This window comes from Tasmannia lanceolata, unplaced genomic scaffold (genome assembly GCF_043159265.1).
Source record: "Tasmannia lanceolata isolate RefF3 unplaced genomic scaffold, GAP_Taslan_0.1 ptg000003l, whole genome shotgun sequence".
NCBI lineage: Eukaryota > Viridiplantae > Streptophyta > Magnoliopsida > Canellales > Winteraceae > Tasmannia > Tasmannia lanceolata.
In genome coordinates this window covers 16,548,640-16,563,044 of record NW_027518680.1, presented here as the reverse complement: position 1 = coordinate 16,563,044, position 14,405 = coordinate 16,548,640, and the positions used below count along the sequence as shown (strand labels likewise).

The following is a 14,405-nucleotide window of genomic DNA, read 5'->3' as shown; positions in this document are numbered from 1 at the left end:
ATTGATGTGATTTAGTCTTTAGATTTATGAGTTGTTTATTGATGGACATGTTTATTAACATTTTTCTAGGATTTTATTTTTTATTTTTGATGCATTTTATGGACCTAGATGTGGGCGATGTCTACATCAACCTATGGTCTAGTCTCATGATCCAATTCTCTAGATCTAAGCCCCAGTCGACTTAAAACCTCCTAAACCCAATTCACTTAAAATCTTAAAACCTCATTAGTTGCTCCCATGACCCACTACTTAAATCCCCAAAACTTAGTTAAAGAAACCTTATACCTGTTAGCTACCTTCCACAGCCCACCACTTAAACCTTTTAAATCTCACCCTACCCTTTTAAAAACCCATTCTTTTATCCTATTGGCCAAAACACTATGGTCCACCACTCAAACACATTCTTAGGGCATTTGTTGAAATGCTTAGCTGATGAGGAACATTATCTATGGAACTTCATTCTTCCCATAATAAAGTTCACATACTATAGTTCACTACCCGTACCTTTGATACCCTTCATGACCATCCCCTTTCATACCTTCTAGATCGTACCTCTATATTCTGCCTTGGGAAGTGCAGTGCCGAAGACAACACCTTCATCAATTACATTGAGGAGGTACATCGAGAGGTGAGCTTGCAACTGGGTATTGAGCGGAACGAGGTGGCCGTTGATGAGCATCAGAGAGACTACTTCTACAGCTTGGGGTTCTAGCGAACACATTCCCGGAATTCGATCGATTCGCGATTAGAGTTAGTCATCATGCATGCCTTGGAGAATTGCAGGTCTTTTCATCACTTCATTACCTTTTGGAGTGTACAGCATGGATGTTAGGACGACGGAGGTCTATTTAGGGTTTCATTGGAGATACCTAGTTCGTTAGCGACGCTCTCTGATCAAGTATTTGTGGTTGGATGAGGTACACTTCCGATGACTTCACGAGGATACGTTACAGCATGTTGCAGGCTTCTACTCAATGGTGTTGAGTTCTTCCCACTTGGGGAGAATTGATGTGATTTAGTCTTTAGATTTATGAGTTGTTTATTGATGGACATGTTTATTAACATTTTTCTAGGATTTTATTTTTTATTTTTGATGCATTTTATGGACCTAGATGTGGGCGATGTCTACATCAACCTATGGTCTAGTCTCATGATCCAATTCTCTAGATCTAAGCCCCAGTCGACTTAAAACCTCCTAAACCCAATTCACTTAAAATCTTAAAACCTCATTAGTTGCTCCCATGACCCACTACTTAAATCCCCAAAACTTAGTTAAAGAAACCTTATACCTGTTAGCTACCTTCCACAGCCCACCACTTAAACCTTTTAAATCTCACCCTACCCTTTTAAAAACCCATTCTTTTATCCTATTGGCCAAAACACTATGGTCCACCACTCAAACACATTCTTAGGGCATTTGTTGAAATGCTTAGCTGATGAGGAACATTATCTATGGAACTTCATTCTTCCCATAATAAAGTTCACATACTATAGTTCACTACCCGTACCTTTGATACCCTTCATGACCATCCCCTTTCATACCTTCTAGATCGTACCTCTATATTCTGCCTTGGGAAGTGCAGTGCCGAAGACAACACCTTCATCAATTACATTGAGGAGGTACATCGAGAGGTGAGCTTGCAACTGGGTATTGAGCGGAACGAGGTGGCCGTTGATGAGCATCAGAGAGACTACTTCTACAGCTTGGGGTTCTAGCGAACACATTCCCGGAATTCGATCGATTCGCGATTAGAGTTAGTCATCATGCATGCCTTGGAGAATTGCAGGTCTTTTCATCACTTCATTACCTTTTGGAGTGTACAGCATGGATGTTAGGACGACGGAGGTCTATTTAGGGTTTCATTGGAGATACCTAGTTCGTTAGCGACGCTCTCTGATCAAGTATTTGTGGTTGGATGAGGTACACTTCCGATGACTTCACGAGGATACGTTTCAGCATGTTGCAGGCTTCTACTCAATGGTGTTGAGTTCTTCCCACTTGGGGAGAATTGATGTGATTTAGTCTTTAGATTTATGAGTTGTTTATTGATGGACATGTTTATTAACATTTTTCTAGGATTTTATTTTTTATTTTTGATGCATTTTATGGACCTAGATGTGGGCGATGTCTACATCAACCTATGGTCTAGTCTCATGATCCAATTCTCTAGATCTAAGCCCCAGTCGACTTAAAACCTCCTAAACCCAATTCACTTAAAATCTTAAAACCTCATTAGTTGCTCCCATGACCCACTACTTAAATCCCCAAAACTTAGTTAAAGAAACCTTATACCTGTTAGCTACCTTCCACAGCCCACCACTTAAACCTTTTAAATCTCACCCTACCCTTTTAAAAACCCATTCTTTTATCCTATTGGCCAAAACACTATGGTCCACCACTCAAACACATTCCCGCCCCCCCCCCCCCCTTCTTGTGTGGAGCAACTTCCCCTCCTGTCCTCTCTTCCCTTTTCTCCTTGCCTTTCCTCCTAACGACTAGGTGAGTTTCCCTCTTTCTCCCTTCATCTCCTCTTACTCTTCTTCCCTCCCTTCCATCTCCTCTTTATTTTCACTCACTTCTCCTCTCCATCCTCTTACCCTCACGATTGGGTTTATAAGCTGCCCCCATTTACTCTTTTCTCTTCATTCTTTTGATTTTGTCTCTCCACTCTTCTCCTTGTCTATTGATTTGGCTGTGATCAACCCGTCATTCCCTCATTACTCTCTCTCTCTCTCTCTGCTTTGATATGTCCTGCATCACGACGACTAAGGCACGAAACCGGGTGCATCGCCCTAGGTACGGATCCTATCACCTCTATTTTCTGCAGCCCTTCCCCTAGGAATATTTCCCGTCAACCGTGATTCCCTTACCTTATTCTCAACCCTTGTCACTTTATTACCCTTCGAGACTTAGAAATCCACCATTACTTCCTTACCCCAACCATATTGTTTGGGTCATAGTTAAGTATTTTCTTTATTGAATTGATTTTTAAGATAAATTGGACTGAGATCTGATTTTTATTGATTAGATAATTGTTTTCTTTTATGGTTGTTGTATGGAACATGATTGGATGAATTAATTTCTTTTGATGGTTGAACTCTAACTTTGAATTTCTCATTGTTTTCTTTTATGGTTGTTGTATGGAACATGATTGGATGAATTAATTTCTTTTGATGGTTGAACTCTAACTTAGAATTTCTCTGAATACCCTTTCTAAGCTTGATTATTTATGCTTTGTTTATATTGAATTGGGAATGCATGTTTCGGCTTTGTTGAATTAAAACCTTTTTATTGCTTTTAAATTCCCAGAAAGAAAGTCATATGTCAACCTTTTTAACTTTGCTAAATCTCTGATTACATATATAGTACCTGCTAGCTTCCAGAGACTGTTTACTTTATTTGAAGCCCATGCCAAAATGTTAGACAAATCAATGTTACTGGGATCACCCTCCTACCCTCTGACCCGTGATCCGGGGTCATCGACCCCAAACAAGGTTTGTTTGCGACCTGGATCACAAAAAATGGCGACCTGGGGTCCCATTGGAAAAGGAGAGATGCATAGAGAGAGAGGGAAGATGGAAGAAAGAGAACAAAAAATAGGTCTCCTTTCCAGCTTTAATCTAATCATACCTCATTAGAGGCCAAAAAAAAAAAAAACAGAAATAAAGAAGAAATAAAGAGGTAAATAGACTAACCTGAAACAAATGCCTCCTCTCTAAACAGTTGTCAAGTGTTATTACCTTTCCCAAAATATGATATTGGCACTACAAGTTTTAATCTCTTTTATAAACAACCGTCAAATGTGATTACCTTTCCCAAAAACTGTTAGCAGCCACCGGTTGATATGCTTGACCATCATATTTAAGTTAAGACCTAATAATGCTTTAGCATTTCTTCGCATAACATTAAACTAGAGAGAGCACCAGGGTGACCCGGATTAGCTCTCCAAACCAACCCGTGACCCAAATAGCAAACCAACTTAGCCTACCCTCATAGTACTGCTTACCGGGCTATCATCGTTCCCCGTACCCGTTCCCGTACGGCATACCGGAACGAACCGTGTTCCAGATAACATTGAGACAAATCTCCTTAAAAGATTAAGGATCCTCACCTGTCCTTCATAGACCATTTAAGTCCCCAAAGTAAAGCATGGTTTTAAATTTCAGTTTCGGCTAAAATTTCGGAGTTATCCGAAACCGAAATTTCGGGCGAAATTTGGTATTGGCTAACAGAACGCCTGATTTTTGGGACGAAATTTCGATCAATTTCGTTCGAAATTCTTTAACGGATTAAAAAATTATTATTTTATTATCAATTTCGAACGAAATTTGGTAAATTTCGAGAATTTCGGTTTTGGTACCTTTTCGTTTCGTTCCTCACTGAAGTCCGAAATTTCGGATTTCGGTCGAAATTTAAAACCATGAAGTAAAGCTTTGGCTTCAGATTCATTTGCATCACATGTCCCCGCTGGTCCTGAAAATTTCATCAATGATCTTCCATATGAGTCACAAAGGATGCCTCCTATACTTACCTGGCCGATTTCCCTTTCCAACTACAAATAAAATTTAATTTCAGCCAACCTGGACGTGGGGGATTCCATCTTGGTGAAGTTTTTTTTTTTTTTTTCTTTTGCTTATAATTGTTTTCCAATGCCTTAAATCATCATCCATAGTATAACTTGCAGCTATCTTGTCTCTTCCCCAAAATATGAGATCTATTTTTATATCTAAATATATTCTTCCCCAACTCCTCCCTTTCACTTTGAAGATTTTGTTATTTCTCTCCTTCCATAATTGCCAAAATTAGAGCATAAGGTATCAATTTCCATATCTTGACCCGCTTCTCCCAAAGATTCAGTTATTTCTCTCCTTCCGTAATTGCCAAATTAGAGAATAAGGTATCAATGTCCAGTTTAGTAATACCTTCTTTATAGAGTTTTTAAGCACCAGTGAAAATCCTAAACATTTGATGATGTTTTGCCAAAGTCCACAGAATGGACACCGAATCATTAGATTTTTTTTGAATGGTACACCGAATCATTAAATGATCAAGTGCTTCCTCCTTTTTGCAGAAGATGCACCTACTGACAAGGTGCAATTACCTTCTCTTTAGGCTCTCAGATGTGTTGATCTTATGCACTATGGTCCAAGCAAAGGCCACTTTCCTTGGCGAAGTAGTGAACTGCCAAACTTTTGAGCGACGGGATACCTCTCTGTCTCTTTTTTTTCTGTTGAATGATGGAATACCTCTCTGTCTTTCGACTAACCTATAGGAAAAAGATTGAATAGAGAAACCACCTTGGACATCAGGGGACCAAACTCGACAATCTGGTAGGAATGGGGTATCGTAAAAGGAGGATAGATTCGATAGAAGACCAAGTAAGAAGACAGACTCAAAAACTCACTCTTTAAGGCTTCGCCTAAGCTAGCCGCCGCCTGCACCCCCCGCACCCCCACCCCAAATCCTTCCCCTAATCATATAGTCCGAGACTGTAGACTCTCTATGGGTCGCTAACCGGTATAGGTTCAGAAATTCATGACATAGATAAGACTCTCTTAGCCACAGATCTACCCAAAATCTAGTACCCTGCCCACTCTAAGTCTAACAAAGGACTCAAACTGGACTCTAGGGACACAAATGGACTTTCATCCACGCATTCAAAAACTAAAAAAGGACTTTCATGCACCCGAGCCTTTTCCTAACATTAGGTTCCTACTCTCCCTTTCCCTCACATGCCTTTATGAGAGTAGTCCTTCTGCCGAAAAATAAGTATTTTCTCTTCCATGATGTAAGCTTTCTTTCGATCCTCTCAACAACTGGATCCCACAATGATGCCTTTGGTATTCCAAAGACCAACGGAAGCCCAAGGTATGTTATGGGGAACTCCTCCTCCTCTTCTTTTTTTTTTTTTTTTTTGGGATATTCCAGCACTGCCACTGGTTTCATGTTGATGCTGTTTATAGAGCCCCTGGAAAAGTTTATCTTCAAACCCGACACTAATTCAAACAATCTAAATACCCTTTTTAGGTTTCCCATAGCTTTCACATTTTCCTCCAACAATACCAGTGTATCATTGGCAAGATAGATGTGAAGTTATGTACGACTGCAATTAATAAAAACTACAAAAAAACCTTTTGTCATATCTGTAGGATTTATAATTGAAGTAATTTTTGGTATTGAATTGTTTGGAAATTTTCAGTTAATATAAAGGACAAGGGGTGTGTCATCAATTGGGGCGGCGATAATGTTGGTGACTACAATGATTAGAGCCTTAGAGGTGCAACTAGGGTCAGGTTTGTTCGGGTTGAGGCCAACCCGAACCCAACCTGAGGAACCATTTGCTCAACCTGAACCCGACCCGGGTTCCAACCCGACCCGACCCGACCCGAGTTTTTAAGCTTACTAAAAACTTAAAAAAAATAATAAAAAAATGTCGGGTTTCACTCTAGTTGGGCTTCCCAAGCCCTCAACCCGAACCCGAAGTCAACCCGGGTTCGGAAAACCCAATCCGAATCCGAACCCGACCCGAAAGACACCCAACCCAACCTGACTTTTTTTCCCGGGTTGAACCCCACCCGAGTTGCACCCCTAACAATGATGGGGCCAAGTTGGCATGGTGGCATTAGAGGCGATGGGGAGTAGCACATGGCACCACGGGTCCTTAGATCCATTTTTGTGGGAGGTGAAAAGTTCGAGGTGAAGAGAGAATGAAGAGAAACAAACTATTCTTTGCCCACAAATTCTTGGAGAAATTGTTTCTCCTCCTGAAATCATTGAAATTGTGATATGAGGTTTAAATCACGATTTTAGAAACTAGAGAGCTATCCAAAAGTTACAACTAAAGGATGTGATTTCTAATTGAAATATGCTAGGAAAACGTTGATTCATTTCCATTAACGAGGGAAATCCTTGAAACTTGTGGCCGTGGGGAGAAGAAAAGAAACGGCAAGCATATGTTCAAAACCGCTTTTATAAAATGACTAAAATGCCCCTAATTCAAGGGTTAACTTAGATATTAGATCGATTTTCCAAAATTAAGGATAGATTTGTCTTTTGGTTCATCCCTTGTATTACTAAAATGCAGTGTTGTTTTAAAGACTTGATATGGTACCTATATTATGGATATTATTTTTTGAAGAAGGTAACAGAAAAACTTTTATTAATAGGAAGGGAATGCCAGCGTCCATCGCAAAAGGCATTTCGCAGATGGTCTGTCGCTTGTGAGACGAGCCACACAGGATCACTTTTCAGCAGATTTTGTCTTCATTTCCTGTGTGGCTCGTCTGACATGCGACAGACCATCTGCGAAATGCCTTTTGCGATGGATGCTAGCATTTCCCTAACAACAATTACGATTACAAGGCTTGAGACTATGTGGCTCTCTGACATGTGTCAGACCATCTGCGAAATGCCTTTTGTGATGGACGCTAGCATTTCCTAACAGCAAGAATGATTACAAGGCTTGGGACTAGGACACCCCCACAATGTAAAAACCTATTCAACCCATGCGGAAAAAACCGTTCCAAATTACTTAACTAGAGACATACCATAGTTCTTCCCTTTCTTACCCTTCTTTCACCAATCTATCCGCCATAGAATGTGCTAATCGCTTCATATGATTGAACTTAGGTTGCACTATCCGACAAAGGTCACAGCTCTCCGTTATTGTGCAGGCCAAATTCCACGGACCAGGGGCCTTACAAGCTGCCCAAGCAAGGGCATTTGAAGAGTCTCCTTTGATAACCAATGGCCCTGAACCAGATTTTGCGAACCATTTGAGTTTGCAGAGAGCTTTGGCCTCCGCCTCATTTGAATCACAAATCCCTGCTGGACCCGAGAAAGATTGAATAATAGTCCCTTTATCATACCTTAAAAAAAATAGTCTCTTTATCATCACAAAAAACACCCTCGATTCTGGCATTTCTGGGTTTTCCTTTCGAATTACCATCAAAGTTGAACTTGATCGTAGCCGGTGGCAGTGGAGACCAACTAGGCACTGTCATAATCGTCATCCCCTTTTCAAAGACGATCAACTTCAAATTATGAAGAATGTCTCATGTGACCAACTGTGACCAAAGAATGTCTCCTATATTATGGATATGTCAATAAATCAATTGGTAGTGCTATGACCATAAATTTATTGTGACTATGATCTTAGTAACAAGTTTGACCGACCAGATCTTTCGAATATGCACACCTGTTGATGCATGGAGTTATTTACATACTGAGAGGGCTGAGTCTTGTACCAATCCTTGCCTACGAGACAGGTAATGCTTTTGTTACTAGGTGTTGGGCGAGTCAAGGTTAGAAAATATGTGCGGTTAACTTGGGAATTAGCTAAGGTGCTTTATTTAGACAATAGGTCATAGATGGTCATAGATGGTAATCTCATTTTCTTACAAAAAAAAAAACCCATTAGATCAGCTTTCACTCAAGGGGTTCTTTCAAATCTTTAGATGACTGTCTGAGTTGGGTAGTGCATAGAAAACCTCAAGCAAAGCAGAGAAGCAAAAAGAAGTTAGTTGTCTCCTTGGGAAATCACACTCTGTGTCCGTTGTTTCTATAAACAAGTTCGTTGTCTCCTTAATTACTGTATTGAGAAGTTCCTGAGTTGAACTCAAAGTGACCCAACCCATCCTTTACACTAATTATCGGTGAAAGTTTTGTTTGATCTATTTCTCATTGCCAAATCATGGAAAGCACAGTTTTTTTTTTTATTTTAAAATTGGCATATCTATTGATAATAACAAATCTACTGAAATTTGGGACCAGTAGTCCCACCCCATTACAACATAAAAAACCAAAAGCAAAATAGCCCAGATATATACTACCCCAACATAACAATCCAAGATTGAAAGAAACAAATAAAAAAGACTCGATAGGCGAAAGACCAAGGTCTCTCAAGCAACACGAGTACAACATTAATCGGGCCCAAATCTACCATCTTATCTGAAAGCTTCCCTCTCAAAAGATCCAGAATGGAGAAGTGACCGATCCAAGATCAAGAAAACACTATACCCTCAAGCAGCGAAGGACCACGGTCCCTCAAGCACACTTGATAGTGTTATTGTACCATCCTTTTTCAACACAGAAAAAACCTTCAAAATAAACTAAGAACACCATCTCCGCACTTTCACAAGTATCATCACTAATCACTATCAGTGCTTCGTAGAACACTGAATCAACACCCATGGGCCAGGAAACTCTTTATCTTTTCAGGGCCTTAAGTTCCCTGCTACCCTTACCCGGAGTCTTCCCTTTTTTTTCCCTGGCATCTCGCCTCTCAATGTCACTGAACATTTTCCTAGTTTGTTCCGCATCTTCTTCATAATTGATCCCCAAAAAACTTCCCATTTTTGTCATTTCATCAAACCCTTCCAACTGCACCTCTTCATCCTCCTCTGACAACTCTGTATCCCCCTCCATCAGTACATTATTGGCCTTAGACACGATTTAATGTTGACACTAAGCTCCGCATCCAGTGAGTCACGAGAAAGCCCTACTTCATTGACCTCAATCGCCTTTCAACTCGTGTCCTCAAGAACTTCTTCCTTCCGATTCTCTCCTTCCACTGACCCTTCATCCAAATCTTGATTATGTTTTTGTTTTGCTTTAACGAAGGGCAATTCAAAGACCGGGATACATACCCCTTCCAGAGACTTTACCCGTAAGATCCTCCGGCTCCTTCTCTCTCCCTTTTGCCTTCTCTTGCAGCTTCCTCATTGGAGCTTGAGGTATTCCTGTGCCACTTCATCCTTGTTGAAAATATCCTGCCGCGTCCTTCTCTTCTTGCTGCTCTGCCCAGACCTTTTGAAAGGTTTTTTCCACCCACGCTCAGAAACTTTTCCTCCCCTGAGGTCATTTTGCTTAGATGATCCATAAACTCCCCATCATCAGATGATGAGGAATCGTCATCAGATTGATCGAAGTTTTTGAGCACTGGAATCCGTGATGTGCTTTCAGCCTCAGTCCTATGTCCTTTATGCGTAGAAGGAAAGTTTTTCAGAAAGGGACCCTTCGGATACCACCTTATATCACTCTTTACTGTAGGAACACGCCTGTCACATTCTCTAGCGAAAAGTTAATTATCGAAGAGTCTTCCAAAACTCTTATAATTAGCTTTCCAAACATCGAGGAAACTGACATTCTTCACTCTTTTGGTAAAGAAAGTGGATTGATATCGATCTTTTGAGAGCTTACTTATCTCTTGCCGCCTTATTATCCCATCCTGTTTGGCCACGTGTCGACGCATTTAATTCAGGGTTCTCCATCTAATCTAGCCAGCCTACATCTATTCCAGCCTTTCTAGGCCTTAACATGCCAGCCAATGAACATTCCGCTTGATCTCCACCTTCTGCCTGTTCAGTGGGACCATTTGCCTTTCCTCCACTCCTCGGAGGCAATCTTCACCACCGACAACGATTTTCCAGAAATGGGATGGTTTTCCACTTCTATTACGGACTCATTACCCAAGTGGGTATAATCCATTTGATCATCATTTGCCTCCAATCCCCCCATAGAATAAGAGATTTTGGCAACATTTCCAGCATACGTCTTCTCTGTAAAGCCATTAATATCTTTCTCAGGCATGACAACGACACCTATTAGGAAACTTTTGCTCTCAATCTTCATTCTAATAAATGAGGTAAGTCCTTTCCAATTCGGAGTAAGAACTTGAGCTGAGGCAAAAGCCAAAGCAATGATCGTGATACCCAGACAGTTTAACTTGAAGAACCACCCCAAATATCTTACCTAGCGCTTCAACCGCCTATAATGTCCATGCGTGGAGTGGAATATCATAAAATCTTATCCAAACCGCCCTTGCCCCAGAATGCATAGCCGGGTTCCATGGTTGTAGGGAGTCAAGATACTTACCCAAAAGCACAGATTCAACAACATCAGCAGGCCAGAGTCTCTTAGATTTTATTGCTCTAGTTTAGGATGACAGAGAAACCATTCAATCATTGAATCCCCTCCGAACCTAATTTTTATTACTTCTCTTGGGCATGTCTATCCTTGAACCTAGAGATTAGAATTATTGTCTTCTTTTATTGGATATTATATGGAAATTCTATGGGCCTGATTTTGTTGCTTGCATTTTTTGTCTTCCTTCTCTTGCAGGTTTTTGTTGATAACATAGACTTTGCCAAGGAATTGGAGTGACTAAATGACTGCCAGTTTATGCCCAAGCTTTACATTGGTCAGATCTGCGCCGAGCTTCCTAACCGTTTTGTCACTGAAATCTGGCTTTCCGTCAGATTTTCGAAAAGCCCTGTAAGGGAATTCATCTCACCTTGTAGATAAATCATTCCCCCATATGGTAGTAACAGTGGTTATAAGCATCTTTGTATGGGTCTACAGTACTGTGGGTGAGATTCCCCCGCCTTGTTTTGTTTGAAAACAGTAACTTTATTCCTCATCTGTTCGTTGATTTATTTAATAAAATCAAAATCTAGTTTGTTCTACTGGAATTCTGATTTTTTAATGGTAGGGGCATTTTCTAAGTAAGTGCCATAATAAATTTGTAAAATTGTAGCTTGATTGGTGAGGGTGTTTTGGGTAAATCTGATGGATGGTGATATTCTTAGAATTGCAATGGGGCTGCAAGGAATGCCTAGGGCTTTACTAGGATTGACTAGTTAATACTTGTACTTGGGTTGCAAACTTGCAATTTGCAATATGTGGATGATGCCATTTTTTGAGTAAATGGTTTAACTACCTTACCAGCATATTTTCTTTCTTCTTCTTCTTCCTTCTTTTTTTTTGCAAAGTAGTTTTCAGAATCTGAACGACTGTCCCAAGGAGGGAAAGTGGAAGAGATTTTTGAGGATTTTATTTGGCTATAACTCAACCTAGGGTTGATGTCTCAACCTTAGGGTTTATGTCTCAACCTTGAGGTGGCAGGTTTAACCCCATAGAGAGATGCCCGTCAAGTAACCAATAAAAAATTCTGGTGAAAATCTGAGTAAAAAAGATAGAAAAATAGACATTGTGTCAAAAGAAAGGTTTGAGGTACAAAAACAGACCCTTTCACCTTAGTATATATATAGAATACCCCATGCTATGCATGGGGGTAAAATAACGAGCCCACCTTAGGCATGGGCTTAGGTGGAGATCGTGGGACCTACCACAATAAAACATGTGGTAAAATGGTGGGTCCTAATAATCATAAAAAAAAAGGGTGGGTCCTACTCAAATGCATGATTTGGTCGGAGATAGAGGGCTCACTCATGGGTGTAAAATAGTGGGCCCTCAGCTTATCAAAACATGTGTTGTAAAATGATGGCCCCACCCATGTTATGCGTGGTGTAAAATGAGAGGCCTCACCTCGTCTTTTTATTTGGTAGCCCAACATTCTGCACCCATGAGTGAGCCCTTTATCTTGAACCAAATCCATGTGTTGGGTGGGACCCACCCATGCGATGCATGGTGTAAACTTTAAAATGATGGGCCTCACCTTATCAAAACATATCTTGTAAAATGATGGTTCCACCCATGCTATGCATGTGGTGTGAAAAAGTCTACCATAGAATAAAGGGATTTGCTAGGGAATTTCGTGGAAAGGCATTTCAGAGCTTTACTTTTGCATGAGAGAACAACGGGCTCACTTTTTAGCAGATTTTTGTCCTATTCATGTAGTTCATACGAGGTGGCTGCTCTTATGCAAAGTTAGACGCTAAATGCCTTTTCGCAAAATTCCCTAGCAAATCCCTAGAAAAAATTACAGTAAATTTTTTTCATAAAAAAGTTGGGAAACGATATGTTCACCCCTTTTATTTTACTTGGGACAGCCCCCTCTAGTGTAAAAGAGCAGCCATAAATATACTAAAGGGTGCTTTTAGTCTACTTCCTAAATGGACTGAATTTTGCTTTGAAAATAAAATAGCATAAACTGACTTTCTATGAGAAAATGCAGATTCTTTACCATCAACCTTCTTGTTTTATTATAATCCGAAATTCAAGATCATATTTGCCTTAAGATTGATGTATAAAAAATATGCGATTTCAGAGTATATAAATAAAATAATGAAATAATGTAGTAAAAATATAGGAAATTAAACCAACGATAATAATAATAATCAGATGGTAAAGAAGTCAAAATGACTTATTGGTTCGAGTCCAAATCCATTGTCCTAAGGTAAATATCACCCCCACATATGACGAATCGACGGTGCAGATGAATACAATGGCTCAGCTCCAGGGTGTGCACTCACACAACCTGACAGCCTTGCAAACACATTTCACTACCCTATATTTAAAGAAATTGAAAAATGCACACATTATTAATAGGGATTATTAAAATTCTGGATTTCCAAAAGACACACACATTTCACTACCATATACCTAGGGGCCGTTTAGATATGCAGATTTTAGAATCCTGAATTTCCTCAAAATCCTTATGGGAGGCAAGAGAAGAAGGAGACCGTCAGTCGATTCTCTTCAGAATCTTGGATTTTAAGTAAGATATCCAGGTTTTAGAGATCTCTCCTCCATCCTGAGATTTCTAAAACCTCGAAACATGGGATGATCTCCTACTCTCACGCCGACGAAAAGAAGGGCGAGAAATCGGAAAATGACGGCGGTTCTCCTACTTCTCTCATCTCCCATCTACCATTTTGAGAAAATATTTTAAAATTCACATATCCAAACGGTCTCTTAAAGTTACAGAAAGTTGGAGGGTATTTTCATAAAATAGTACAATAAAATCAGATTTATGATTGCCCCACTGTCTTTCATTAGCTGTTTCCATCGTCAGATCAGAAATAATTTGTTATCGTAAGAAACGAAAGAAATCATGAACATATTGTTCTGATCAAGGCAATGGGTCTTATCTCTACAATTTCATTTTCAAATTATCTTCTTCTGTGTTTCACCAACGTTGGTCTCTTAATATTTTGTCCAAGAGCAAAGGCCAACAAGAAACAAGGGTATATAGTGGATGGAATAAAACCAAGCTTGACTTCCCATCTAGAACAACCCCAAGATGAATATTCAAGTTTGAACTTTGATTTTAGGGATTAATGTATTCCAGAGATCCTGGAGATTTTATACGGTGTAAGCCCCCTTATGGTCCCTTATTTTTCAAGAAGTACTGTACGGACCACACTATAGGATGATCCGAAACGTTCATATGATGGGCTATAATGTAAATAGGTTGTGCCCGAGAAATCATTTCTATAGGATGATCCAATCCCTCCGACCTATAGCATTGCTAAATTGATACCATCAGCTATTACATTTGTGATTACGGGTCGGACCGAAACAAAATACTTTTTCTTAGTAGGTGTGATCCGTTGGACATAAATCCGATTTTTCAATTTTTTGATCCCTCAGAACTTTTTCCCAGTTCCTGGTGGTATCAAGATGCCGCTATGCCGGGAGACCTGTCTCTCCAGGAAAATGG

At 40.0% G+C, this 14,405-nt stretch overlaps 1 protein-coding gene across 1 annotated transcript in view; it reads left to right on the top strand.

Annotated features, from left to right (window-relative positions):
• Nucleotides 1-11,466, top strand: part of LOC143852624 (putative lactoylglutathione lyase, chloroplastic) — a 31,076-nt gene extending 19,610 nt beyond the window's left edge. Inside the window, exon 9 of the mRNA XM_077362101.1 lies at nt 11,123-11,466. Coding sequence (XP_077218216.1) covers nt 11,123-11,164 — 42 coding nt within the window. The 3' untranslated portion in view covers nt 11,165-11,466. The remainder of the gene's footprint in view (nt 1-11,122) is intronic.
• Nucleotides 11,467-14,405: the final 2,939 nt, after the last annotated feature.